The 27,390-nt window shown below is 38.5% G+C and overlaps 1 protein-coding gene and 2 long non-coding RNA genes across 3 annotated transcripts in view; 1 reads left to right on the top strand and 2 right to left on the bottom strand.

The window, feature by feature from the left end:
- LOC306802721 overlaps positions 1 to 9,155 on the bottom strand; it is a 54,483-nt gene extending 45,328 nt beyond the window's left edge. The window contains exon 1 of the long non-coding RNA XR_013774439.1: positions 8,831 to 9,155. This is a non-coding gene — a long non-coding RNA (uncharacterized lncRNA). The remainder of the gene's footprint in view (positions 1 to 8,830) is intronic.
- Positions 9,156 to 9,750: 595 nt separating this feature from the next.
- Positions 9,751 to 25,656, top strand: AADAT (aminoadipate aminotransferase). Its single transcript, XM_079305758.1, has 14 exons — positions 9,751 to 9,844; positions 10,725 to 10,793; positions 12,433 to 12,601; positions 13,588 to 13,720; positions 14,392 to 14,466; positions 15,680 to 15,889; positions 16,396 to 16,461; positions 17,630 to 17,712; positions 18,944 to 19,040; positions 19,844 to 19,905; positions 22,126 to 22,190; positions 22,682 to 22,788; positions 23,396 to 23,497; positions 24,711 to 25,656. The coding sequence occupies exons 2-14, from the start codon at positions 10,727 to 10,729 to the stop codon at positions 24,750 to 24,752; spliced, it is 1,278 nt and encodes a 425-aa protein (XP_079161884.1). The 5' UTR covers positions 9,751 to 9,844; positions 10,725 to 10,726; the 3' UTR covers positions 24,753 to 25,656.
- On the bottom strand, positions 25,303 to 27,258 carry LOC306802048. Its single transcript, XR_013774259.1, has 2 exons — positions 26,360 to 27,258; positions 25,303 to 25,990 (listed from the first exon to the last, which is right to left on the bottom strand). It is a non-coding gene; the product is annotated as an uncharacterized lncRNA (long non-coding RNA).
- Positions 27,259 to 27,390: the final 132 nt, after the last annotated feature.

Genomic DNA, 27,390 nt, shown 5'->3' on the forward strand with positions numbered 1-27,390 from the left:
CAGAGCTTTAAAAGGTATCCTTTGAAGCTGAAAAAAAACTTCTGAAGTGACCAGTTATGCAAGAAACTTTTTTTAATTACAGCTTATTATGCAATATTGCATTCTTACAGATATTCTGTAAATAGGGAAATGATCAAAGTTGCACAGGGATCTGAAAAACATGCCAGTGAAGTTAAGGCTTTTCCCACTTCTGCTTCAATACAATAGTTTTGCTAAGTAAGCAGGAGCATTCAGCTGGACAGCTTCCCTCTGAACCATCCAGCACTTCACAGCACACTTTCAGGTTTTAAAATCTCTCATTATTAAGCCCCCACCAACTTTAATACCCCATGGATTTCAAGACCTTTTCTGCTGCTTTCTGCAAGATTCACTTAATTTTCAGTCCTAGTATAAAGTATGCTCACTGCTCCTGCAAGAGACAAAGAATAATTAGAACTGGTGAAGCTTTCAGTTTGTCTTAGTGATATTCAGCCATATCTGTAAATTTTATGGTGAAGCATACTGAAATATTATGTAACCAAATCTCTCTTTATCTACTAAGAGCAAACAAACTCAAAATTTATCAAAATCTGTAACCATCTAATACTAAATGAAATAAACAGCCACTGAAACAAGAAGGCAGATTTGGGAGAAGAGAGTGGAGGATGTTAAAATTTTAAATTTCACATGAAGCTAAGTTCACAATTTTGATGCAGCTTTATCCAAATCAAAGACTTCATTTGACACAATACCAATAGATAGGAGGACGATTACAAAAAGTATGTAATTCACAAAACTTTTAGAAAACTCCAGCAACACCTAAATAGGTATGATGCCAGGGTATAGAAGGTATTATCATAAACAAATCAATGTATGGTAACGTTTATATTTTGAAGCTATTAATTTTTATTTTTAGTGAGAAAAAATAGGAAAGCATTTGACAATGGAACTCATTTAATAAACAAATGTAAAAGTATCTCACACATACTCCTCTCACCTCCAGCACTCGCATTTTTTCTCCACAATCCAGACGTCTAAACGGAAATATTTACAGTTTCTCACCTATAAGTCTCCTTCCACTCTTACAGCCTCACAGCATACAGCAGTATTCATCTTCCCCCCTCCATCCCCAAGAAAGTACAGCTCACCTACCTAACTTCCTCAAGATTATTCTGTAATGTCAAGACACTCATGTCACAGCAGTCAGCACTGCCAAAGGGATGAACAGCTGGGAAAGGCTTTAGCCATATGAAATCCTCAAAGTGTGTATAACACACCACAGCCCAGGAAGTCTCAGGAGCTGCAACACGCTCCATCAAAATAACAGAGATTAAAAATCCTGGTATTTTATGAAGCTTGTAAAGTCCAGGCTCCAAAAGCAGATATCCAGCACAGTATTCCAGAAACAGATAGGCAGGAATCAGATGCATGCTTCCTTCTTGGAGTCATGGGGGGTTTGCACATGAAGGAGGGAAAACTTCAAACTTCTTCAGTCTGGCAGTTTCGTTTTCTAGTGACTTGAAAAACAACCATAAATCCCTGAGATCCATGGATAATACACTGTACCATGAGCCATGATAGATGTCAAGAACACTCATTAAGGTAAATAGCTTTCTAAATCATACTTTTATATATGTGTATCACCCCTAGCTCTCTGTCTGTGGTATAGTCAGAGCAGAGCTGATATCTGTTGAAGTTAGCATGCTAGTCTTGAGCCTAGCACAAGTCCAATTTTCTAAAATGTTACTGCAAGTTTCAGCCTGGAGTACCTGCATGGGAAATATCTGGCTTCCCTAAAAGAAAAAGTACATTCACTTATATCTTAATTCCAGCTACTTCAGGGAAGCGCAGAACATGCATCAGTATTTCCAAACACCTACATGTCTCACTTATGTGATAATCATTCCCAAGAATTCCTGGACACTACAGAAACAAAGAACTTCCCTAAATCCATATGAAAAATTAGAGTTTTCATTGACAATTCATAGAATCCCAAGGACACTCTGACAAACACAGCTCATTATTCATAGGCAATATTGCCCTACAAGACCTAGCTATAAGCAGTGGCAACAGACTATTCCTTCTGTCTTTCTTCCCACTTCCATGATAAAAACATGGCATAAGTCAGACTTACTCTAAAAATATGGCTTGATTGTATAAGCAGTTATTTCAATGCCTCCATGAAATTAAGGAAATTCAGATATATTCTATAGATGAAGATTAACTGTTTTATTATGTCATCTATTGAATTTGCCTTATAAATGTTCTTGTTTTCTAGATTTAATTCCATCATTCCACAGTTCATCTTACTTGTACCAATTTCTGCCTCAGTTTAAGTAATTAATCAGACTAATTTATATAACTTAATTCCTCAGAAGTTAACTTTTGCAATTTAATTGCTGACAGCTTTAGAAAAAAGGACTTTCTAAACCCATTTTTAAAGCAGTGATTTATAGTGTTAGTGCAATAAAAACAAAAGACAAAACAAAAGCAACTGCAGAGCTAAGAGCTATTGGTAAATGCTAAAATGCCTTTAAAATGCTGTTAATAGTCTATATGATACAGTCAATTTTATCATTCTTTCTGTAAATGCAAATGCTTCCACTGAATGTGCTGACAGAGAGGTACAAGTCCACTGATTATTGGTGCTTACAGAATTGTTTATCATTTTTAAACTTAGCGGTGTATGAAAAAACACAGAAAACAAGTATGATTTACAAACTGAGATCGTAAAAATTAACTTGGCTGAAGTTATATCTTTGAGGATTTTTAATCATGGTCCAGATAAGCCACGAGCAAAAGGGATGAGGAACTTGGCTGGGACAAAAACACTGAAATAGAAAATATGTTAAACAATAGCACATTCAAGACTTACCTGACACAGGAATAAACTTATTTTACAAAGTGAAAGTGAGGAGTTCAACAGAAGAAACTGGATGTACTGTCTTAAAACAATATAAAATTATCTCTTCTAGAACTTTTATTTTTTGATGATAAATTAATATAACCTTATTCAATCATAATTTGTCATCTTTAAAGGAGCATTCTCCTAGATTACTAGACCTGTAGAACTCATGATTTTGCTTTCACCTGTCTTGTTATTTCAACAGATAATACATCATTCTGATTGTCCTATGAAAGTTACATTATGTATTACAGCATTAGACATAGCAGCAGCAAAACACTTTGTCACTGCCTAATGAAGAATTTAGTTTTAAAAATTAAAGAAAAAAAAAAAACAAAAACCCACAAAGACCATGACATTTTGCACCAGGCCTCATGTAGACAATAAAATATACCCTGGTTACACCCCAAATATCTTGGTTAAGGATCTCCTCCAAAAAGAGAGGAGAAATTTGGTTTGCTTTAACTAAGAAGCTGTACCATGTTAGATGAAAGACACAAAAGGAACCAAAATGAGACAATTTAAAGGAATCAATGACAGAGTTGTAAGTACAAAAGGAAAGTACAATAGAGAAACAATGGTCTGAGGAACAAAGAGGAAAAAGAAGTAAAAAACTGAGGTCCGGCAGCTCTTCAGCATTCGGGCAGATATGAATATACTTCTTGAGGAAGGATCACCTTGACCACCTTCTTCTGCATGGAAAGAAGCCTGAGAATCTGCATAACAATGCATATTTTTCACTCTTGGAATTGCAGGGCTCAGCATTTGTTTGAATAAGGATTACAGAGTAGAAAAAGATGCCATAATTAAAACAGACTTTACTTCAACCTGAATTAACAAATGAACATTATCAGAACAGGAGCACATTTAGAAATTTTATTAAGAGCAGCCACATGTAGAAATTTTCAGGAAGAGAAATCCAGGTTTTAAGCATCTTCGGAGAATATTCTTCTTTGAGAGAGAAAAGTAAGAAAAGAGATGGTCTGAGTAAAAAGTATCCCTGCAGTACCCCAGAAATTAATGACACTCACCCTCTCAGTTCTCCCTATTCCTGCCTAATCAGGGTTTTTTCTTTCTTTAAAGGCCCTGAAGAACATTTAACCTTTTCTAGAGATTAACTTCTTGTCAACATTATGAAGATTCTTTATATTAAAGGACAGACTGCAGATTCTAGACCTTCTGATCTATATAAGGTTTGAATCTCAAAGGGATTGGCCAACAATGGGGGAAGTATGATATTCCCAACACAGTAACACAGTATGTCAAAACAAACATACTAGAACTAGGGAAGTTCGGCAGGAGAAGGAGCTGGTCCATTTAATAAGTCTCTAAAATTAAGAAATGCGCCTTTTCAACAAGTTTTCCAAAATGTTTAGAGTGCCCTTGTTACATGCAATAATTATGAAGCATATCAAGCTAAGTCTGCATATTATGGGACACAACACAGGAGAAAATTTTCATTCTTCAAAAATAAAGGCTACATCTGCCAGTCTCCCCAGATTCCCTGTCTATTCAGAGTGACAGAAGCACCTTCAGGCTGTTTTAGGAATTCTGTATCATCTCTGGAACTATGTAATGACTGGTGGCAGATAAGTCCTATAAGACTGAATGAGATGAAGGTCTTGCTTATCCATACCTGCTCTGATAACACATGTAGACATCTGTTCTCAGAAGTGATAATTTTATTTCTACTACAGATTTGATTTGAGCATGAAGAAGCATAGCTCTTAAGAACAAAACCTAACACAGAGGCATAATTCTATTGCCACTGCTGAATGTTAAATTTGGCTTGAAGTAGGATACAGAAGAATAGCCTGAACTATGTTTTATGTTTATAAAAGTATGGCCCAGAAATTAAAATTTAATAAATTTCCAACTTACTCTCATGTCAAAAGGCCAAATTTTAATCAAGAATTAACAACAAAAATGTATCTTCATCAGTTTGAAGACAATTAGATACAAAACCAGCAAATTCTTTCATATTTAATAGATGAACTTCAAAATACAAAAAGAAACAATACCAGTTGCCACCACACCAGAAAAGCATATTTTCTCCAGGCAACAACAAGAATGAAGCAACAATTTCACTTTTCCATTATCTCATTTCGCCTTTAGGATCATTCTTTTTCTATGCAACACTTGCACCAGAGAAACGTGTGACCTTGCTAGAAACAGAGGAACATGCAAGGCCAGAGGAGAAAAACACCTTTGCCTCCACTAAATGAAAATGGATTATAAAGGTTGAGCCCCATGACACAAATAATAGTATCCGCTTCCTGGGAGATTTACACAATAGAGTTCACACATCAGCAACTGTTTGCCTATAATGTAAATTCAAATTGACAAGACTGAGGTATTATGGAACAGCATTTATCTCAAGATTGTCAGGAGAAGTCATTTTATTTCTTATGATTAATTTCATTTACATGTAATGTATTAACTGCATTCATTAATAATATTTGCTCCATCCAATTTTAGCTTATATAGCATGGACAAAGCAATCCAAAAAGTATCAGTTCCCCCCACCTCTTTTTTTCTGAAGCACACAAGAATGTCTGACTAATGTCTAAGGCAAACATCTCACAGTATTACACATCATATCAATGGAACACATTCTGGAACAAGCTACTGCTTTTGAGGAATATGTTAAAGTGAAAGTTAGTTTTTCTTAGAATATCTAGAAAACTGTTGTTCTAGATACTGTACTTTGCTTTTTATCCTGATTGGATAAAAAGGCAGTGATGAGTCAACGATAACAGTCTTTTTACACTCAAAAAATCAAGAAAGAAGAATAAAAAAGGTTGCCAATCAGAGTAAGACTGCTATATGTCTGGGTGCCACCACCCTTCAGGCAGAGGAGGCTGCTTCAAACATATACAAGCCACAGCTGTCACTCTGCAAAACCACACATCTTCCACTCTAAGACAGTATCATTTGACAGCTGCTACAAATATTATGAATATCAAGGATGTCCTGTTATTTTCGTCTGACAGTCTCTGAAACATAAGAAGCTAGCTATTACAAAAAAAAAAAAAAAAAAAAAAAAAAAAAAAGAGAAGAGGGTATGTGTGTGTGCAACAACATGAACAGCAGCAGAAAGCATATCAGGATGTCCTCCTAATGCCGAGGGGCCGAGATGCTTTGTATACGAGGATGCTGTTTAAATTCATTTGGAGAGACAGCAGGATTTGTAACTGTTTGAGAATCAAATCTTCACTCTTCCTTAACCCTCTGCCATTCTAGGAATGCACTGACTTTTAAAACCCTGGGAAAATATACTATAAACAGGTTTTACTATGCTGTTGCCTTAGGGTGGAGGAGCAAATAGCTGCATTCTACTTCTTTTGCAGCAGCTCTGATTAGATCCAGCAAGATCAAGGTCCCACTGAAAAAGGCATAACATAAAGGAAGAATGGAAATGTTACTTTCCCAAGACGAAAGTAAGGAAATCACTCAAGTAATCTGCAAGCCAAAGAACAACTAACTTCACATCTCTTCCACTAATTGTCGCCAGAGCCAACGTACTTCTAGCAGTTTTAGCTTCCCGCAAGAAATCCAGATACTTCTGACCTCCGCAGTAATTGCGTCAGCGGATGTTCACATCCTAGATTCAAACTGTTCTGTACTGCTGAGATCTTCCTGATCTCAGTGGCTGCTGCACACCAGTGTTGGCTTGCTGCACACCGGGCGTTCTGCAAACATAAAGGTGCTGCCAAAGTCAGCATTTTTCCTGGGGAAGGCAGCCCTTGGCAGAAACAATTTGCTTCTAATGTTTAAAAAGGCTGATCTCTCACTTCTCCATTTTCCGGTCTTATGCGATTTTCTCATGGGGAGCCATTCCAATCCGTCACGATAAAATTCCCACCTTCCCCTCGTAAGGCTATTTCGGCAGCTCCACCTTCCAGTTCTGCCGTCCTCAACCCGCAAGAAGCATTACCGGCAGCAATGTAACCCATTGACTGAAACGCGGGTAGCCAAGCTGTTGGGGCAGGACTGTCAGTCGCAGCTAGGAATCCCAGCCGAATAAAGACGCCAGCTGGATTGCAGCCGGAGCGCGCTGCCCGCACACGCGGTGCGCAGCGCCCCCCCGCGGCCGCCGAGCGCCGGTGCGGGCCCGGCCCCGCAGGAGCCGCGCTGGGATCACCCGCGGCTTCTGGCGCTTCGGGAGCGCTCTGCGCACCCCGGCCGCGGCAACAGCGCCGCGTCCGCCACAAAAAACAGCAACGCAGTTACATTTTTCTGTTTACTGCCTCAATCCTTGGTCCTCCTCTTGAAAGAAATACCCTGAAATCCTGGGAGGAGAAGGAAACAGCAAAGTAACAATATTTGTGATTTCCCTGTAATCTCCCTGTTTGTCTTAAATCAAATTACTTTAAGCTTTTTTGTTCTGCTTGTCATTTGGGCATTTTAACACATAAGTGGACACAACACATAACAAGTTTAGAAAGATGTAGTGCAGTTTCAGATGACAGGAGATATGGACAAACCATATGTAGACCTTACCGATGCTTCATGAGTTATGCAAGACTTGCACCAAATTATTATTGTTCTAAGTGTGCACTTAATAAACCAAGACAGCAAAACCAGGATTTCTTACACAGTAGTAAAACAGAGCACTCGTGATTGGTTGCTAAGGAATATAAACAGTGATGCAAAGAACTGCCAGATGAATCCACCCAGGATAAGCATGCAAACAACTGCACACTAATTTTTTTTTAATTTGTTTCAATAGGATGACACCATAATTGGCTAAGAGACCACTGGGAAAAAATCAAAAGACAAAAATCAAAAGACAAAATTCAATGGAAAATGGAAAACCTTCCTTTGACTTCTCTGAGCTTTGGTCTCTGTCACAAACTGCAACACTGACAGCCAGGAAATGAAAAAGCAGAATTACACAGAAAGCAGTTCAAATTCAATCCGTCTTTCACAGCCAGAACCCCACAAAAATTCAATATCTCTCCACTTGCTATTTCACATTTATATACTCATCTTTTATTTTTTTCCTGTACATCACACAATCACAAGGCAATTACCTAAATTTTAAATTCTTCTGATCATTAAAGCTATTAATAAAATTTGATTTTCAGTGTAAGAGCATTCACAAACCAACCAAGAAAACAATTTTTCCTGACTGCGTCCCAAACTTGACAGGAACTCCATTTCTATTTCAACCTATTCCATCTAATTATAAAGCCTTTCATCGGGTCCAAATATTGTATAAAGTCATCCAAACTAAAGAAAGGGGAAGTAAAAGGTAACTTGTTAAGGCACCTCATGTTTTTTTTAGAAACATTTTGCTGTCATACCTCAGCTTTGCCTTCAGCAAGTTTAAGAAGGTTCCAATTAAAACAGGCTTTGAGCATTGGGCACCATAAAGCCTAATGATTTCCTGAATTAAAGTCTGGAAATGCTCATCCCATCCAGTATTTTTACCCTCCTGCTTCCAAGTCAACTACAAAACTTATTTGCTGCAAAGCACGGTTGATTTTGCATGTTCTTGCACTGTTTTTTTTCAGACTACTTTGTACCTAGACCCCTTTCCAGCATTTTGCACTCAGGAGCAAGGATCACAGCAGCCCCAGAGTGAAGTCCAAAGCCATGACTAGAAAGTGACACTGTGTCACTGCACCATTTTGAGCAGCAGCTGCTGCACCACCACTTACATGAGTTGCACAAGCAACAGCAAGGAGAGACATGTCACACCACCCTCCTGCTCTTCCTTACACTGATCCTACTCATCCGTGGGAAAAAAACAATTACTTACAGATGTCACACTTCAAACTTTGCTTCCTTTTATGAGCAAAAACATTTGTGGAAACATCAGAAAGCTGATTAAATTCTAAGTGTTACCATTACCATTCTGAGGGAGGTGATTCTGCCCCTCCACTCCACGCTTATGACACTTCCCTTCCAGAGTGCTCCCAGCACAGGAAAGATATTGACCTGTTGGAGCAAGTGCAGAGGAGGGCCATGAAGGCTGGAGCATGTCTTCTGTGAAACAGCTTGAAAAAACGGGGGTTGTTTGCCTGAAGACTCCAGGAAGATGTTAGAGTACCTTCCACTACCCAAGCGGGGCTACAGGAGTGCTGGAGAGGGACTTTTCACAAGTGCCAAGTGGGAATGGCTTAAAATTGAGAAAGAGTATGTATAGATTGGATAACAGAGAGAAATTCTTAACCGTGAGGGCGATGAGATACTGCCACAAGTTTCCAAGAGAAGTTGTGGATGCCCCATCCCTGAAAGTGTTCAGTGCCAAGCTGAATGGAACTCTGAGCAACACGGTCTAGGGGGGTTGGAACTAGATCATCTTGAAAGTCTCTTCCAAGCCAAACCATTCTCTGATTCTCCTCCGTTTCCCCCCACCGCCAGTCCCTGCCTCGCCACGCCGCTGCCGGGCGGGCCCTGGCGGCACTCGGGCTGCCCAGCCCCCGGCGGTGCTCCCTGGCCCGCCTCTCCCCGCACTACCGGGCCCCAGCCCTCGCTTCGCTGATCTACACATGCGGTACCGGGAGGGAGCCGCTCGTTTTAGAGCTTTGGCATGAACCCGCACGGGATCCCTTAGAGCCGAGCTGCCCGCAGTGCGCAGGCGGCAGCGCCGGCCAGGGCCGCGCGTCCTCACCGCCCCCCACACGCCCACAGCGGGGCTGGGCCGGCACACACCCACAGCGTGTCCACACCGCCCCACACACACCCACAGCGTGTCCACACCGCCCCACACACACCCACAGCGTGTCCTCACCGCCCCACACACACCCACAGCGTGTCCTCACCGCCCCCCACACACAGCCACTGTGTGTCCTCACCGCCCCCACACGCCCACACCGTGTCCTCCCCACGCCCACAGCAGGCTCCGGTTCGGCACACGCCCACAGCGTGTCCTCACCGCCCCCTCACGCCCACAGCGGGCCCGCCGCTGCCCGCCCTGCCGCCCGCCCGCCCGCTCCGCGCCCTCCGCCGGTAGGTGCCCGCGGCCGCCATCGAGCCCCCGGACAGCGGGACGGCCCCGGCCGTGAGCTCGGGATGGCCCTGAGGGCTCGGTGCCTCCTCCGGGGGAGCTGGGGTGGGGGGAATCGCTGCGGGGAGGGCGGCGAAGCGGTGCTCGGCTATCCCTTATATCGCAGCCCCAGCCCGCCCTTGTGTACAGCCAGCACCGCGCCTGTGCCGGGCTGCAGGGGGAGCGAAGTTAAGGGAAGTATGTTTAGAAAGCACAAAACATGTTTTTTCAAAGCGGCCTTGCTCGGTAGATCGTTTCTAGTGACTGCCGGCACATGCGTGTTGCTTTGGTTGCTCTTTGCCCTTCCATTTCATTTCTGTGCTTTCTTTCCCTTCGAAGGAGATGCCTTCTTGTGGCCATTACAGGCCTTTGGCTTCCTGCCAGACTGAAGTTCACTATCCACTAAGTCTCCATGGGCACCAGGGAAAAGGTGGAAAACACTCATCACATACATTTGAAAGATGTTCTTAATTATCCTTTCCAAAAAAAAAAAACCAAAAAAACCTCTAACTTGACAAGTGTTGTGACTTATAGTGATGGCTTGCAATCCTAAAAGCACTTCAAATGCAGTGCTTAATACAGCTAAATAAAGCTGGATTCTCATTAAATTAAAAAGAGCTGATGGTTGTTTAAGATCCATCAAATCTTCAGATTTGTAATTTGCCTCTAAAACTCCAGAGCTGACAGTAAAGGGAGGGGAAAGGGGCTTTTCATGCTCACTGGCATACCACAAATTATCCAGATCAAAAGCATTACTTGTGGGAGATGCACATACTAAAAGCACACTGCAGTTCTTATTTCATTTTCTAGCTTCATGTCCAACTAATTACTCTTTCTCCATAGATATGAATTACTCTAGGTTCATGACCACTGTGAGTGCTGCAAGAAAAGCATCTCCAATAAGACTGCTGAGTGAGTATATGTCCCTTCTTCCCAGTTTCTCTGAAAGTATCATTCCTATTCTGGTCTGTGCTGGGGTATCATGACTTAAGAATTGAAAAGGTTTGAAATAAAACCATGCTGTAAGATGACAAAGCAAGGCCAGATAACTTGACTTTTGTCAAGCAGAGATGCCAAGCAGGTATAAAGAAAAATAAAGTGAATAGCCTTGAACCATTTCAGAAACCCATCCAGACAGATGAATTAATATTATCACTTTAACAAGTGTCTGAAAAGTCTCTGTTACTGTCTCTGAATCCAGGCTTTTGGCACAGCTTGCAACTGAGTTTTTGCTGTGTTTCCAGGAACAAGCAACTGGTAATCACTTGAAATTCAGTCCCAGTATGTTTCTTTCCACCTCATTTTCCTCTATCCTGTTCATGTCCATAAATGCCTCAGCACCCCAACTCCCTTAGTAGTAATTTCCTTTTCCATATTAATCTGTCTTTAGGCTAACACATTACATTGTCTTCCATGTGACAGATGGAAGAACTTAACTGTCTAATTGTTTACTCAGTTGAAACCCACAGAGACCTGACAGAATCCAAGCATGAGACATACATCACTAGTTAAGCCTTCAGGAGTCAATTTCCCCTCTTGGTAAGGGGCTGGCATTTGCTGTTCTGCTTCAAATGCTTCATACAGGTATAGCTTAGTCAAGTAATTCACTCTAGGCAGCCTCTTTTTCAAGTGATACATTAATATGCTTCATGACAAAAGTATTAAGTAGCACTGTTCTATACAAAGACACATTCAGCCTGCAGTTTTGATGACAAAGTTAAGCTCTCTTTACCAGGCCAAAAGTCACAGACATGACACAAATTTGTGAAATAACTGATAAGAATTAACTCCCCATGTTCAAGTCTGCTAATAAGTACTGGAAAATAAACTCGATAACAGGCCACTTTTAATCCAGATCTGGTGTCATCTGTCCTGTCATATCTGATGCAAAACTGTCAAGCCAGCATGAATGCCATCTTGTGAGTTCTTAGATTTAATACAATCAAGTGCCCTTGCTAGATTAAGGTCCAGTTTGCACTGCATGGATTGGATCTGAATGATTGTGAAACTGTGACTTAAAAAGCAGGAATTAAGGGGTTTTTTCATAGCAAATTACTTACACGGTGCCTGCCACTAAAGCTGGGCTGCCAGAAACATTTCCATTCCCTTAGAGAAAGGCTGTAATCATCTTTCAGTATAGCTGCCAGATCATCTGAAGTGAGACTGAATGGAAAAAACCAAAGCCACTCATTTCAAGTCAGTCTAAACCAAAGATCATTAAGATATTACATTTTTGAAGCTCAAGACAGCCATGACAGTTTTTATAATAGTAGAACTGTTCCAAATTGTTTCAAAATAAATTACAAATAGCTTTTTTAACTTAAAATGACTTTTTGTTTTAGTCTGTCCTAACAACTGACCCTCCAAACAACTATTTAATCCAAGCAGAAAGGTGAGTTTAAGAGGAGCTATCCTGTTGAAGTCATGATAGTTAAACAAGCAAATTGAAAAATAGAATATCTTTTCTGGGCCATTATTAAATATTGATTAAAGGATATGATCACCATTGTTATAATCAAATTGTAACCAAAGTGTTTCCCTTTTACTCTAGCTGAATTGATGCAGAGGTCTCCTCCATCTCTCATCTCTCTGGCTGGAGGGGCACCAAATCCTAATCTTTTTCCATTTAAGAAGGCAACTGTTGACATTGGACATGGAACTCCCATTGAGATTGGGGAAGATCTGATGAAGAGAGCCCTCCAGTACTCAGCCTCAGCCGGGTATCTGTCACAGCTGCTTGCACTTCAAGATACCAGAAGCTAAGGATCATAATATCCTTTATTATTGCATTAAGTCACCTGTATTTTTCAAACTTGTTCATAAAATCCTCTTTTTCAAAAAATAGGTTCCTTTTTTTTTTCAATTTGCCTTACTATTTAAATTTGAGTTCAAGTGGAAAATTTTGCAATGAGTTATGCAAAAAGGAAAAAAAAATGCTTAAAACCCTAATCCTAGTAATTCTCAAGCCAGAGCATTTCCTAGCTGTTAGTATTTGAGAATCTAGTCTCCCAAATCATATGTTATTGGAAAGATACTGCATTACAACACATAGTTTCTATGTTTTGAAGTATTTTATTCATTTGGCACCATATACTAAAGTCAGTATGTAGAACCTGTGGTAGTTGAGGGGAGGTACTTATAGAATTGCAATTTTTGGTACAAAAATTGCATATCATTACATTACTTTAGTGCTCAGGTAAACTTCTCATCAGACAGCACTGAGTCAGGTGAGGACAAGTTTGCAAAAACACTGGAGACACATGGATCATTAAGACTCTTCTTAATATTTAAATTAACCCAGGCATTTGTGAACCTCCTACAAGATCTTAAGGCATATTTTGGAAAATGCATTTTAGAGATCTGTGTAATCTGCAGCAGGTTACAAGCAGCATTAAGAACTTTGTCACACTGCCACATTTGAGTACAGAATGATTATTTGTAGGAGTGGGTATTGTTCAGTCTCCACTCTGTTTCATCCTTGGCAAAAAACTTCTGCCATGATTTCCCTATGATAATTTGATAGACCACAGGTGGCCATCTCATTTCTTAATTTGATAAAGCAGTCATAGCAATCACATTTAAGTGTATCTGTGTGACAGTTGAAATCAAACTCAGGACTGCATGCTAGATTTGGTAGGGATTTAGAGGAACAGGCTAGCTTTGGCCTATATAAGGTCTTAGATGTGCCTTCTTATTCATGTTTCAGGATTCCAGAGCTGGTGTCTTGGCTAAAAGATTTCCAGCGGACCTTACATGATCCCCCCACAGCCAGTTACAGTCCTGAGCAAGGACAGATGGAAGTGTGTGTCACAACTGGCAGCCAGGAAGGCTTGAGTAAAGTAAGACTAAAAGATTCCTATGTTACAAGCATTTAATTCAGATGTTTATTCTTCTATTAGTTCAGCTATATTCACTATTAAGTGCCCTCTATAACTAAATGCAGTTTAATGTACTCTTTCTTCATGGATATGAATTTATTCTCTGTGCATGTACAAGATAAGGGAAAGGTAATAAAATTAGAGTGGCATTCTAGACTGTCAGGACTGCATAAAAGTTCATGTAACCAAAAAGCCTGTGTAAAAAATACACTGTAAGATAACATTTCATGTTACTCAAGTAGTGCAATAATAAGTGCATAGATGCTTCACTATAACTCTATTCTAAATATGGTGGGGTTTTTTTTACTTCCTGATTTTTTAGGGTTTTTCACTTCCTGAAATAATTACCCTTCCAGTCCACTCCCACTGCTGTTTGGTTGATTTTTTTCTGTAACTTATACAGTAGAAAGGGTATATCAGAGCACTGATTTTCCATGCCAAGTTGATAACCTATTTTAATTTGGCTCTAAAGCAGATTCTTGATCCATTCTTTGCCTTTCTTACAGACAGAATAATTATATGGTTAGGGAATTACTAGTATCTAATCAAGACACTTAATCCAGTAAGTCAAAAGTATGAAGCACATGTACAAAAACTGGACAAACTTTAAAACAACATATTTTCTTTTGCAGGTGTTTGAAATGCTCATTAATCCTGGAGATAACATCCTTTTGGATGCACCCACATACTCTGGGACACTAGCAGCTGTAAGTATTCCTTATCTACAAAACATTGTGAATGTTACATTTGAACTAAACAGCAGTTTAGTGCCCGATCTGCAGTCTTATAAACACTGTTTGCCATAAAAACATATCTAAGACTCAAGATTTTAGCGTCCAATCATTTAAGTTCATAAATATTAACTCATAAAAGGTTTTCTACTAAAAGTTATATGAAAGCTATTTGAAGTTCCCCTTCCAAACACTAGTTCATTTAAGGGCTAAGGTCACATATGGGACTAGAAAGAAAGCCATGTCAGAATGTTTACCTGAAGCATTTCATCATCAGAGTATAAATAGTATAATATTGGAATAGGCCTGAAATAACCATATATGAGTATGAAGATATGAATTAGTAAGAACTATACAAAAGCAGCAAAGTTGACTTCTGAAAAGCAGTTTAATCAGTATAAAATTAAATGTCAGCTCAAAATGCATGAGAGCTGCAAGAAGGGTTAGAATAAATATACCACAAATTCAGTTGCTCCCACTTCTATCAAAATAAATTGTTATTGCTTGCTGTCCTTAATTTAAATATATAGTGTAATCAGCTGTACTTTTTTAGGAATGTATTTTGACAATACAGTGGATTGCAGTTTTACTTAAAAATGCACAGCACTACATGGTACAAATTGAAATTCCACAGAGGAGAGACAGCAAGCTTTTTCATTGATATTTCTACCAATATTTTTTCTTACTGTGAACATATCACTGCAGTAGCATCACTTCATTCTCCTTTGTATTGCCGAATATATCTATTGAGAACAGATTTCTTGCCCTTTGTTAGTGAAGAGCAGCTTAAACCTCTGGCATTTCCACCAAAGTAGAATGTGAATTGTCAGTAGGAAATGAAGGTGCTGTGACCTTAACTGTCTATGCTGAGAGCATAGTCCAGATTTACAAACTCAATTTCTGCTTGAAAAACCAAATGTGATTTCCTAGAGAAGGGCAGCAATTGAACATAGGAGTTACCCATTTCTTCTTCTGCTTGTCTTAGGAGGACAACTAAAGTGTAATGTGATAAGCTTGACAAGCCTTACAGCACAACTCAGCCAAACTTTTATTTGACACATGAGCAATTGGAGCTTGAGATATAAAATCCAAAAAAAGACTGTGTATTGATGGAATTTTATGGTGCCAATGACAAAAGGAAGGCCTTTGAATTACACAATTATGACAGGTTTTTTTCTTCTATCAACAGCTGAGACCCTTGGGTTGTAATATAATTAATGTTCCTAGTGACCAACATGGCATTATTCCAAAAGCCTTAAAAGATATTCTGTCTGCATGGAGCCCAGAGGATGTAAAAAACTGTAGCAATCACCCCCCCAAATTCCTGTACACTATTCCAAACGGATGCAACCCAACTGGCAACTCACTGACTGCAGAGCGCAAAAAGGAGATTTACCAGGTACGGAGCTGCGGTCTTGGGAACCATGTAGGTGGAAATAGATATCAGTCTCATTTCAATTGGAGGTATTTCAAGTGTGGTATTTAGGCTCATTGTTGGTCCAGTAGGCATTGCTCCTAGAAATTGTTTCTAGCAGAATCTCTTTCACAACAGCTCTTCAGAAGTAGACTATGCCTTAGGTAAACTGTTTTTCAATGGTAGCCCATCAGCAGCTGGTACCTTTGCCATGGGCTTCTAACTGGACCTATTGGGCATTGCCTGCACAGCTTGAATGCCACGTGGAACAGTGCTTCAGTTGCATGCAAGGGTCCATGTACTACAAGTACCATGCTTACTCTTATAATTTTTTATCTCCAAATTGGGCAGTTGAAGGCTTCTCATCATGAGGGCTTCTGTATAATGAATGGCCAATGAAAAGAATCATAATATGCTGGTTAAAAAAAAACTGACTGAATTTGCAATGTCTAACTTTTATACCTTTTGTTACTTCTTATTAATTTATTTAGCTTGCAAGAAAATATGATTTTCTCATAATAGAAGATGATCCTTATTACTTTCTTCAATTTCAAAAGGTAATTTGTCTTTCATAATCCTTAGTAACTCCTTATTTTTTGAGAGAGCAACTAAGGTTTTAGGAGTGAACTAAGGTTTGAGCCCTGGACCTTCCTGCATGCCTCATATCCTACCAAGGCAGTTATAGGCCTCACAGTGTGTGGTCCTTTCAGTTATTTTTCCCTTTGTGGTATTTTATATCCTGTTAATTAGTGGTTTAAATTTCTCAAGCCTCATACAAAATAGAATTTTTCCAGTAATCAGAAAATGACAAAGACTACACATTCAGAGCAAAGAAAGTATGTTACTGAAACAGCACTTGAAATTTGCAGCTTCTTAATGCTCCTTTCTCCCTGTCTCTTCTTTGATTCAGCAGTAGACTGCCTGCTCTGCATCTACTATACCCCATTTTTATCCCTTTGCCTTTTGGCAAAGTTTTTTTGGAGTTTCCCCAGGTACCACATATAATGGTACTGGATAGGCAGCTTCTCTTCTTTATGTAAATTTTCTGCAAATTTCATATGTGAACCTATAGTTCTTCAGCCTTTAAAAGTACCTAACTTCAGAAATCAAAACAGGTCTTGCAAAGCAGTAAAATATTGGTAGAAGATAAAGATCAGCATTTTCTCTTTTGAAATATGCTTTTATGGAAGGAGGCAATAAAATTGCTTCACTTACTCATTGAATAGCACTGTGAAGCTTTATAAGAAAATGAAGGGGAGAAGGTATAAAAACAGAATTCTAGAAAGGAAAAGGTATGCTGGACTCAGATCTTCACAATCTAGTCATATCTTCTGATTTCATTTTTTAATACAGCAAAGCAAAATGCTACACAGCACTATTTTAGAAATTGCAGTACCTCTTTACTCCACAAGAAATCTTGGTAGAAAAATTAATATCTCTCCTTCTTATGGCATCATACCAATACTTAAACTGAACACTTGTATGCTGAACAGTGGGCTGAGCAATCATCAAAAATGAAGTTGATTTCTTAAAGACATTTCACAGAATATTGTAACCACATCTCAGAAAGCTAGGCTAAACAATCACTTGTCAGCAAGTTACTACTGCAGTGTTTTCCATGGAACACACATTTGAGAAATGAATTGTGTCTTCATAGTAAAGAAAATAATTCCATTATAATTCTTACTAGCACCTTGAATTTTATTTTTTATTTTTTATTCCAAGCCATGGGCTCCAACTTTCCTCTCAATGGATGTGGATGGCCGAGTTATCAGGACCGACTCTTTCTCTAAAATTCTCTCATCTGGGTAAGGCCAGCTGCAGACCACTTAGCACTGCCTATTCAGTTAAGACACAATTCTTCTTCTGAAGTTATGAGATGTGCCATAGTCCTTTCTCATTTAATAACTATCCAGTTCTGGAATGAACTTCTGAATCAATGGCTTTTCACAGTCTACTCACTTTCCATGTCATCTCTTGGCAGTCATTTTACTCCTGGTTCAAACAGTTAAGCCTCTCCCCCCAGGCAGTGCATTCCTGCAAGCACTATCTAGGCAGAAGGTCAGATGCTGGATTCCAGCTCTGTTCCTGGAACTCTTAGGAGCTTTTCTCTTTTTTTCCATTTCCCTTTTTATCTTCCTCTTACTATTCCTGAAGCTCCCTGAACTTGTAATACAGAAAAGAAACAATCAATCATTTTTCATAAACTGTTCATAGGGTTGTACTGATATCTAGCCTTCCAGTTCTTTCAGGTTGTTTCCACCTGCCAGAAAACAACTAATTTGGCTGTTTTCCATTTCACACTAGGCAACTTATTTGATTTTTCACTTGCTTTTGTCTGTTAACATAATAGATATAAAAAATTATTGTGAATTCTGCATTGGCATCTGGTGGATTATAACCCACCCTAGAGAAAGTGAGGAAATGACAATGCTGTGATTGCATTTCAGAAGTGACACTGCAAAATGACATGACACAGTATTATCTATTCCAAAGACACCTGGGTTTACTGGTTCCATTTTTCTTCCAATAAAAACTTCAGCCAATCTGTAAAGATGGATAATAAGAATTGAAGCATAAGTAACCATCTAGGTTATCAATCTAAATTCCATTCTTTATGCAGTACTGAAAGGGAGTGAAAGAGTAAAACCATTTGACACTCAATCTGTTTGTCATAAAGCCAGAGCATCCATGACTTTTCATTATGGGAAAACATATCTTTCCTTCCCTTTGGTTCATCTAATCTTTATGGTTGCAGAGGACACCTTCCAAACACAGACTGTGTTCTAAAGCCTCATAGCTAAGAATCCACTATAAGCATTAAAACTTCCTAAATATTTTTATTTAATGACTTTGATACTTGGCTTCTAAATTATATAACCTGAGAGCAGTATTAGGGTGTAGATAAATTTGAATGCATAAGATCCATACACTATCTACCACTATAACCACTAAATGGTTGCATGCTTTCTCACATACAACTCAAAGTATTAGCACATTGCATTTCTGTAGTAACTTTTTGTTTGTTTTGGTTTCCAGTTTAAGAATAGGTTTTCTGACGGGTCCCAAGCCTCTCATCGACAGAGTTGTTCTACACATTCAGGTGTCAACAATGCACACCAGCACTTTCACACAGGCAAGTACCAATCCACCAAATGAATTGTCCCAAGTTATAAGAAACCATAAGCAAACAGCTTTGTACTTTCACTGTTGCTCTGCACTTTTTCAGTTTTCTTTATGCACATTCATTGTCAATTCTGCCAAAGGAAAAGAGACCACCTTGGAACCAAACCTAGATGGTTGTCTCAGTGCCTAGATAGTAGAGCTAATATCCCTTAACCCTCAGATTTCAAGAATCAAAATTTGAAATACTTTATCTGTTCTTGGTAGGTTCATTTGAAAAACCTCAATGTAAAGCACAGTATAGAAAAAAACTCCACTCATTTATTATTTTTTTTATTCTGCTTTTTAATTAAAACAATACTGGCAGCCCACAAAGGCATTTCAAAGCAAGCTGACAACTACAGCCCCTTTATGGTTAGTAAAAAGGAGACACTGAACACATCTAAATACAGCTTCCCTCTTCCAGCTCCATTAGCTCGTCACAGAGGCACTATTAAAGCGGAGAGGCCAATGCGGACAGGAAGGTAAAACAATAGATATTGCCTTCCTCTTTCTCCCCAGTTCCCATATTTAGCTCTTCATCCATTTTTTCCTCCCCTCACCCCAGTTTCCAAATAACTACCCTGATCCTTGGAGACACCAGTAACATGGACCATAATTACCCTGGCACCTCTATTTATAAAGGGCTCCAAGAGATACTGCATGCAATTCCATGTCTGGGGAATGTTGAATAATGCATCTGGCTATGGCTCTTTTGATGATTGTGGAACAGTCCTGTTTAAAACATGATACTGATGATGTGTTTCATTTCTTTAGATTATGGTATCGCAGCTGCTTCAGCAATGGGGACAAAAGGGTTTCTTGGAGCATATAGACAGGTAGGCTTATGTCACATACTGAATCCCATAATCTGTTATTCTGCTACTTCGTACCTATATCAAACGTTCTTTGCAGTTAACAAGTCAGAGGAGGTGTTCCAGTATTAGGCCAAGTAGGTAAGGCAGGTCACCAAGACTGTTTGTTCACACAAGAGCCCTGAAGGGAAACAGTGGGAAGTTGCAGACAGGCAGGGCAGAGCATGTCACCTACCACTCCAGGCAGAGATACCATGCAGCTCCCACCTGAAGGGAACTTGAGAGGATCCTGGAAGCTTCAAGCCAGTGAATAAAGTTTTGATCCCTGCTGAAGTGTTGGGGTCTGTAGCAAAAGCTGAGATCTCTGAGCATAGAAACCATTGAGAAAGAGTCAGCATAGCCTTTATAAAGGGAGTTCTTGCCTCACTAAGTTAGCAGGAATTCACACTCTTGCCATCCTTGATCTCCTGATTGTGGATAGTGATGGGAAAACAGTGAGTTTCATCTATGCACACTGAACATTGACTGAACATTGCCTGTCACTCTTAGGGAGCACTGGGCTACCATCTAACTCACAAGGCATTTCTTGCATACTGACTGACACACATTTAGTTTTACATAGTTTCTCTTGATTGTCAGTGCCTCATTTTATATGCTCTACCTGGATATCATCAAAACCCCAAGTTCCTCACTTCAGTAGGAACATGCTACACTCTGCAAAAGCCTGTAAAAGCAACATGAGCAAAACATGCAAAAAGTTTGTATATCTCACTGTAACAGCCACTGGTTTTCCTTGATGTTCATACTGTAAACAGCAATATTTGGAAAAAAAAAAACCAAAACAGACCAGACACACCAGCCTTAGCATTGCTTTGTTTTAAGATTTAGGAACATAAGGATAAGTCTCACAGATAAACTTGGACCACACTTTAGCTCAACTTTCAGTAGTTCACAAAAAATAAATCTCAAATGCATCTCTTTGCTTACCTTTTTGCTGTAGGTCAAAAGGCAGCCTTGCTGAAGCCCGTTCTTCCACCTAAATTAATGAAAATAGGGTTGCAGTGGGGCAGCTGCAATGCTTTATAACCTTACTGATGAGGCCCCACAACTGACTGCAATCTCTTCCAGGTGATTTCATTTGTACTAGGGTGCCATGTTAGAGCAGGTTTTGGAGTAGCTACATTTTTGGGGAAGTTTCATGTTACTAGTTATTGTGATTTCAACAATTAATTAAAATAGTAACAGGTAAAAACTTCGTAACAGAATTTGCAATTTTGGTAAAAACTGCAGAAAGGAGATTTACTCTTTCATATGGAATGAAGCAATAGATATAGCTGAGCCCCAAAACTGTTTAAGTCTCTGAACATATTGGTATTTGTGTATCAGATGTAATAAAATACATCTAGAAATCAAAGCTATTGATTCAGAGAGTATTTTTAAAAATACAAATGTAAAATTGCTATGTAAATTATGTAAATTACTAAGGATGTTTTCGCAAGACATGGGAACATATTTGCATTTGAATTATGAACTCAGTATCAGTCATTTCTCTTGTGTCTTCCACTGCACAGCCGTGTCATTTTATGTCAACAAAAGCCACTGCACGTGACTTGTCCATGTTGAAACCTGGCTTAGGGTCATTTTTCCCAGTAAGAGATTAAACTATTTGAAAGTTTTACTTAAAGTATGAAGGGGAGAGGTTCAAAAGTTCAGGAAAGGGGAAGCTGTCAAATAGTTTTGACAAGTTTATTATATTATTTTCTTTTTACCTTGTCAAATGTAATTTCCATGTGTACCTGTTACACAAATTCAACCCAAATGCACAAATATTGTCTGTGCTTTTGCATATGTTTAAGTCCCTAATTTTCTTCAGTGTGTGTGCTTTGTGCAGTAAATACTGCTAACAAGACTTGTATCTACTGCTGTAATAGACAGAATGGATGTAACATATAAAAGGTTTCTATGATATGTGTAAAGCTGAAGAAGCAGCCACACAGGGACTTCCTCTGTCTGGTTGATCAGTGCTTTGTTGGAGATGCAGTGAAGCAGTAAAGGCTTCTTGAATACATAAACAAAGTTTTATGCACACAGTATACTGTGTTGTGCCCACCTAGGATATGCTTATTTTTCTATTAAATGTGTATTTGAGTTGTTCAAGTAAAAAAGCTTTATTTCTGCCTTCAGAAACAAATAGACTCTGATATTATGTGAGTTCATGACTTTCAATTGATAATTTGGTTACAGAGTTGTGGACTTCTACAGGATCCAGCGGGATGCAATGCTCACTGCTGCTGACAAGTGGTTAAAAGGTCAGAGTGGAACACAGATAATCACTTAAATTTTTTTGCTAGCTATTTATCATCTTTGTGCTTAAGAAAAATCACTGAAGTTCTTCTCTTGACTGAAGTGACAGATAAGCACTGTAAGCAAATCAATTGCATTAAATGTTGAGCTTAGGACAAATTCTATATTTCTGCATTTTTATGCTTTCTAGTAGGACAGGGAGATAGATGGTGATGAAAAAAAGGTCACCACATTATTATTCAAAACAATTTTACAAAGAGCCTGTGTTTCACTTCATTATGTTCTTATACTTTTAATGTTTAAACTCTCTGTCTTTAAAAAATTTCTGAAATAGTGACCTTAATTTAAAAGACTATACCAAAACAAATTACTATAGCAATAGTGATAATAATGTTTGTATCAGAAAATCCAAAACACCACTGAATCTGTGATGTATCCATTCAAAGTAGATCATAAGTTTCTTCTTTGATTCCATTTTCTCTCTTTCTTTCTCCAGACTTGGCAGAATGGTATCCTCCTGCTGCTGGCATGTTCTTATGGATCAAAATCAAGGGTATTTCTGATACACAACAGCTGATAATGGAAAAGGCTTTGAAGAAAGAAGTATGACATATGATTTAATGACTTATGATCTTAAAATGAAGAAAGGGAGGGATAAAATATCTGTATCTATCCACATGTACACACATAAAAAAGCAGGGGGCCTTGCTATGCACCATCATGAAGTCTGAAAGTCAGGCGCTGTGGATAGTTACTGATTAACAAAATATTTTCATGACTCTATTCAGATGCTGATATTAGCTTACTTAAATTGAAACCAATATAACATATGGTACAAAATGTCATTGTATATTATATATATAATATTAATATATGTACCTATCTGTATGATGGCTGTTCATCATTTTCTTTCAATGACAGAAATTAAGTTTGGTTTTATTTCTCCAATTTATAAGACCCAGCACTGTGTACTGCATAAGCTACACCCCAGATGCTTCTAAGCATTGTGATGATACAAGCCACACAAGACTCTCTGGTTTTATTATGAAAAGTCTGGTTATAGTTTGTATATTTTTGTCTCCTCACTTTGAAGAAAATAATACGTTACCTCATGTTCTGATTCAAGTGTGTAAGCACTGAGCTTTCTCAAATTTAATTTAACATAGTGTTTTAAAAGTGGTAATAACTGTGTGTTATCACTTTTTCCTAGGTATTACTGGTTCCTGGAGGAGCATTCAATATTGACAGTTCAGAGCCTAGTTCTTATGTCAGAGCCTCCTTCTCTCTGTCTTCTCCTGCCCAGATGGATCTGGTGAGACTTTTTTTTTTTTACATTTTTTTATCAAGACACTCTCTCACACAGTAATGCTCCCTTATTTTTACATTCTCCTTCATACATTTTCTTCTTGAATGTTAGAGGTTTTAGTCTGTAGGTGATTAAGCAGCACATTCACAGCAGTATTAGCTGTTCCTTAAGCAACATATTCATCCAAAAGACCTGCAAGGTACCAAATTTTAGGACCACTTAGAATTTTTCTGTGTATCTCATACGTGCAGTGTCTCATACTTTAACCTCCTGGGCATTATTTATAAATGCTTTACTGAAACCAGAGTAAGTAGTAAGACCTGCTATTTGCTGAAGTATTAGCAGGCATCTTTTAGACTTTGCATGCCCAAGATTCTGAGATTTAACTACCTGTGTTCTTGTGTGTGTGTGTGCTGGCAATGTTTTGTAAGAAAGAATATTGTTTTTCTTTCATACAATTGACATACATGCTTTATTTTATTATTCATGAACTAATCTATTATGTGTTTTAGGAGCATTTCTGATATTATTTGACTCTATCTATAAAATCAGTGGGATTATTCAGATAGGAGACATTTGTGCAGATTTAATCCTGGTTTGATTGGGGTGCTTGAAACTACAAATACTACTACAGTATTTGTAGTTGTACTTTCGTGCAGTTGTGAAAGTTTGTAAAAGTGCTTCTATTGCCTTTTTTAGTTTTTCTGTATTTCTTCTATTTTTCCCTTTCTCTATGTTAATTAATAACCATACTATTGACATTCAATATTTTTGTATTTTTCTGGTTTTTTGTTGGGTTTTTTTTTTGTATTTTTGAATTTTTATTGTATTTTTATATGCTTCCCCACTCAACTTTTCCTCCTTTTTTCCACTTCTGGAGTCTCCAGGCTGTAATATTACATTAAAAGAGGTACTCTCTCAGGGATCACTAGGTTGTCAGAATTTACATCTGAACTCCAAATAACCTTTAAACATCAATATATGCATTTTTCTGTTTCAGAAATTTCTGCCTTTTATTTTCTATCAGAGAATTGGAAGCTTTGTGCAGTCAAAGTACATACATGATTTTATAAAAGGAAAGGAGAGAATATCAGCAGAATTTGCATTATAAAATATGGATTCTATAAGGTTAGGGCAGTTTTAGTAGCTTTACAGGTTTGCTGTGTTCTCTATTCATGTAATGCTGAAATATAAATGTGAACCATATTTGTCATTGCAGGCCTTCAAGAGACTGGCTGACCTTATAAAAGAATCTTTGTGAAAAAGCTAAATAGAGCTCTTCCAGTATTAAAAATCATCTCCAGAAAATATTTGGATTATATTAACATTTGGAATTCATCACAACACTGTAAAAACAAGCACAATACAATGGATGTTCCCTTAGACTTTTTCAGCTAAAAAAGGACAGAAAATGAAAAGTGCAAACAATTTGCAGTTTACTAATTTTTTTTACAGGACATTGCATTACTAAATTTATCTAATTCAGAAGAATTTAAAATATTCAAAACCAAAATGCTCTATTTCCTGTAAAATCCATGGTTTTGTTAGATTTGAATTTATTTGTTCTGACTTTTGTTTTCCATTTGAGTTGGGAAATAGAAATCATTTACTTAGAAAGTTGCACCTGAGATGGTCTTAGCTACTAATACTTCTTACTATTAATCTCAACTGATACATTCCTCCAAAATATTATGTTGGAATTATCTCATGTGTCACTTCCATTCTTGTCCTACTGAATGGCATCTGGTTTTAATGATTTGGAGATCAGTATTTAATTTTACTGAAGTTTTGTCAGATAAAGCTGATGTAAGTATTTTTAAAAATTGAAACTGATCCAGCTAAATGAGGCTATGATTACAAATAAACTGAGGTCCCTGGTAATTGGGACAAAAGGGCATTGCAGCTCATTTTCTTATTTGTAAAAGGTATTCTGATTCTTGGTTTTTACATCAGTCTGTGAATAATTACTCTGTACCTGTATTAGAAAATCTCTGGTTTGCCAAGCATATGGATGTGATAAAGGAACTACTCTTGCTGATTCAATCAAGTGTGGTTTTGAATGGAGAGTGTAAGTAACTGAACAGGGGACATGGTAGAATGGCCACTACCCTGACACTGCCAGATGCAAACAAAATGAAAAAATAAAGAAATGTTTCAGTCTCTTATCCCTTGGTTATTGTCATCCCAAACATTTGATACTCAGCGACAGGTACAAAACCTTCAGAAAGTTTCAACTGAACTGATTCTCCAAGGCTTTCCATTTGGATCATTGTCTTCAGTTCTATTTACTGTTTGGATGAAAGTATTGTGGTTTTCCACCAATATCAGATGGCTGTTTCTGTGCAGCTGTTCAGAATTTCAAAGTAAAACACTTTTCAAAGATCTAGTTAGTCATTCAGCAGCCCAGGCAACCCAAGCAAATAAGGGCCAGGCACAACCTTGTTTCATTGGAAGTTTCACAATAGGCATGATTTTAATACTTACAATAATTTTCATTCCCTCTTCTCTCCCTAGTTATAAATAGCACATCACAACTTAGCACAGATGTATGCTTTTCCCAGCATCCCTCCCATTGGCAGGATTATTCCAGTGCCTCCAGCCCAGCATCACTTTTCATGTCTGTCTCAAGCCTTTTAATTTGGTCACATCTTGAGCAGCATATCTAAGATCAATCCTTTGCTCAATTCCCAGATTACTGCAGCTTTTAGCTAAATCCACTAGAGAGGAACTGAAATAGGTGGGCAAGGTGGTGCAGTGGATAGGGATGACTCCTCCACAGACACAGGGTAGGCTTGGGCAGCCAAGACCCACGGAGTGACAGTGTAGGGAGAGCCTGCAGGCCCAAATCTGCTCTCAGGCTGCCAATACTGTCTTTGAAGACAAATTTGTCCCATTTTATACAGTTAGATGGTGCTAATGGGGGATCCAAATTAGCAGTGTCTCCTGTGCAGTGCTGCTCAACAGGAAGTATTCACATCTCATCTCACTAAGCATGTGTAGAAATTATCAAAACTCTGATATTGCTATCAGGCAAATTTTATATTGGGCTCAAATGTGAAAATTATTTTATACAACAACAAATTGATGTGTCTGTTTAATTGAAATAATATTTTTTATAGAGGAATAAATGCAAACATAACTTAAGACTGATTTTAGTTCCCAGGTAAATGCTATTGTCATTGTCAAATATTTTTGTTGTATTGTCATTCATCCAAACCTGAATTACATAAAGATAATCAAAATACCATTATTAAGTAAGCCTTAAATTAGCAATGTGTTGAATAAAACATCTTAATTTTCAGAGATCTAAACATTAATTTGGTTGAATGTAAGCAAAATGCAATTCCATTTATGCCACATTACCTGGTTTTGCTACCTAATTTAATTTAGAGAGGGTTTTTTTCCCAGCTGTGGTGAAGTATCTATAATTAATTTAATATCCTCAACAATGCAAATTGAACAATGGCAGTGAAATCCTATATGCACATGCAGTTTCCCTGAACCCCTTAATGCACATTTTCTGGTCTCTGGGGAGAGAGCTTTCACTGTTATTAAGTGTTCAAGTGGAAGCCACTTAAGACAAAAGCAAAAAAGTGGCAACATGTTCACATAGGAAGAAATGACATGGCAAATGGAAGTTTTGGGTTTCCCTTTTCATTTCATCCATCCAGGAGCAAATAAGCTCTCTCATTCACTGCCGGGTTTAAGCCATCTGATGCAGGTGACACCATCTGCCGCTGGGAAAGGAGGGCACAGAGGAAGGGAAGGGCAGGCTCGGTGTGGTGAGCCCTGGTGGGGGCAGGTGAGGAGCAGGTTGCTGCACTGCTGCAGAGAGCTCTGCAGCAGCTCTCTTTTTCTTCCGAGTGAGCATTTAGCTGCTCATTCTCCTGTAGCTGTAC

The sequence above is a fragment of the Erithacus rubecula genome (genome assembly GCF_903797595.1).
Source record: "Erithacus rubecula genome assembly, chromosome: 5".
Lineage (NCBI taxonomy): Eukaryota > Metazoa > Chordata > Aves > Passeriformes > Muscicapidae > Erithacus > Erithacus rubecula.

Excerpts from the sequence above, each read along its gene's own strand:
- AADAT (XM_079305758.1), top strand. The coding sequence starts at position 10,727 with ATGAATTACTCTAGGTTCATGACCACTGTGAGTGCTGCAAGAAAAGCA. Across the intron at positions 14,467-15,679 it reads ACTCTGGGACACTAGCAGCT|CTGAGACCCTTGGGTTGTAA; the intron begins GTAAGTATTCCT and ends TTCTATCAACAG. Across the intron at positions 22,789-23,395 it reads AAAAGGCTTTGAAGAAAGAA|GTATTACTGGTTCCTGGAGG; the intron begins GTATGACATATG and ends ACTTTTTCCTAG.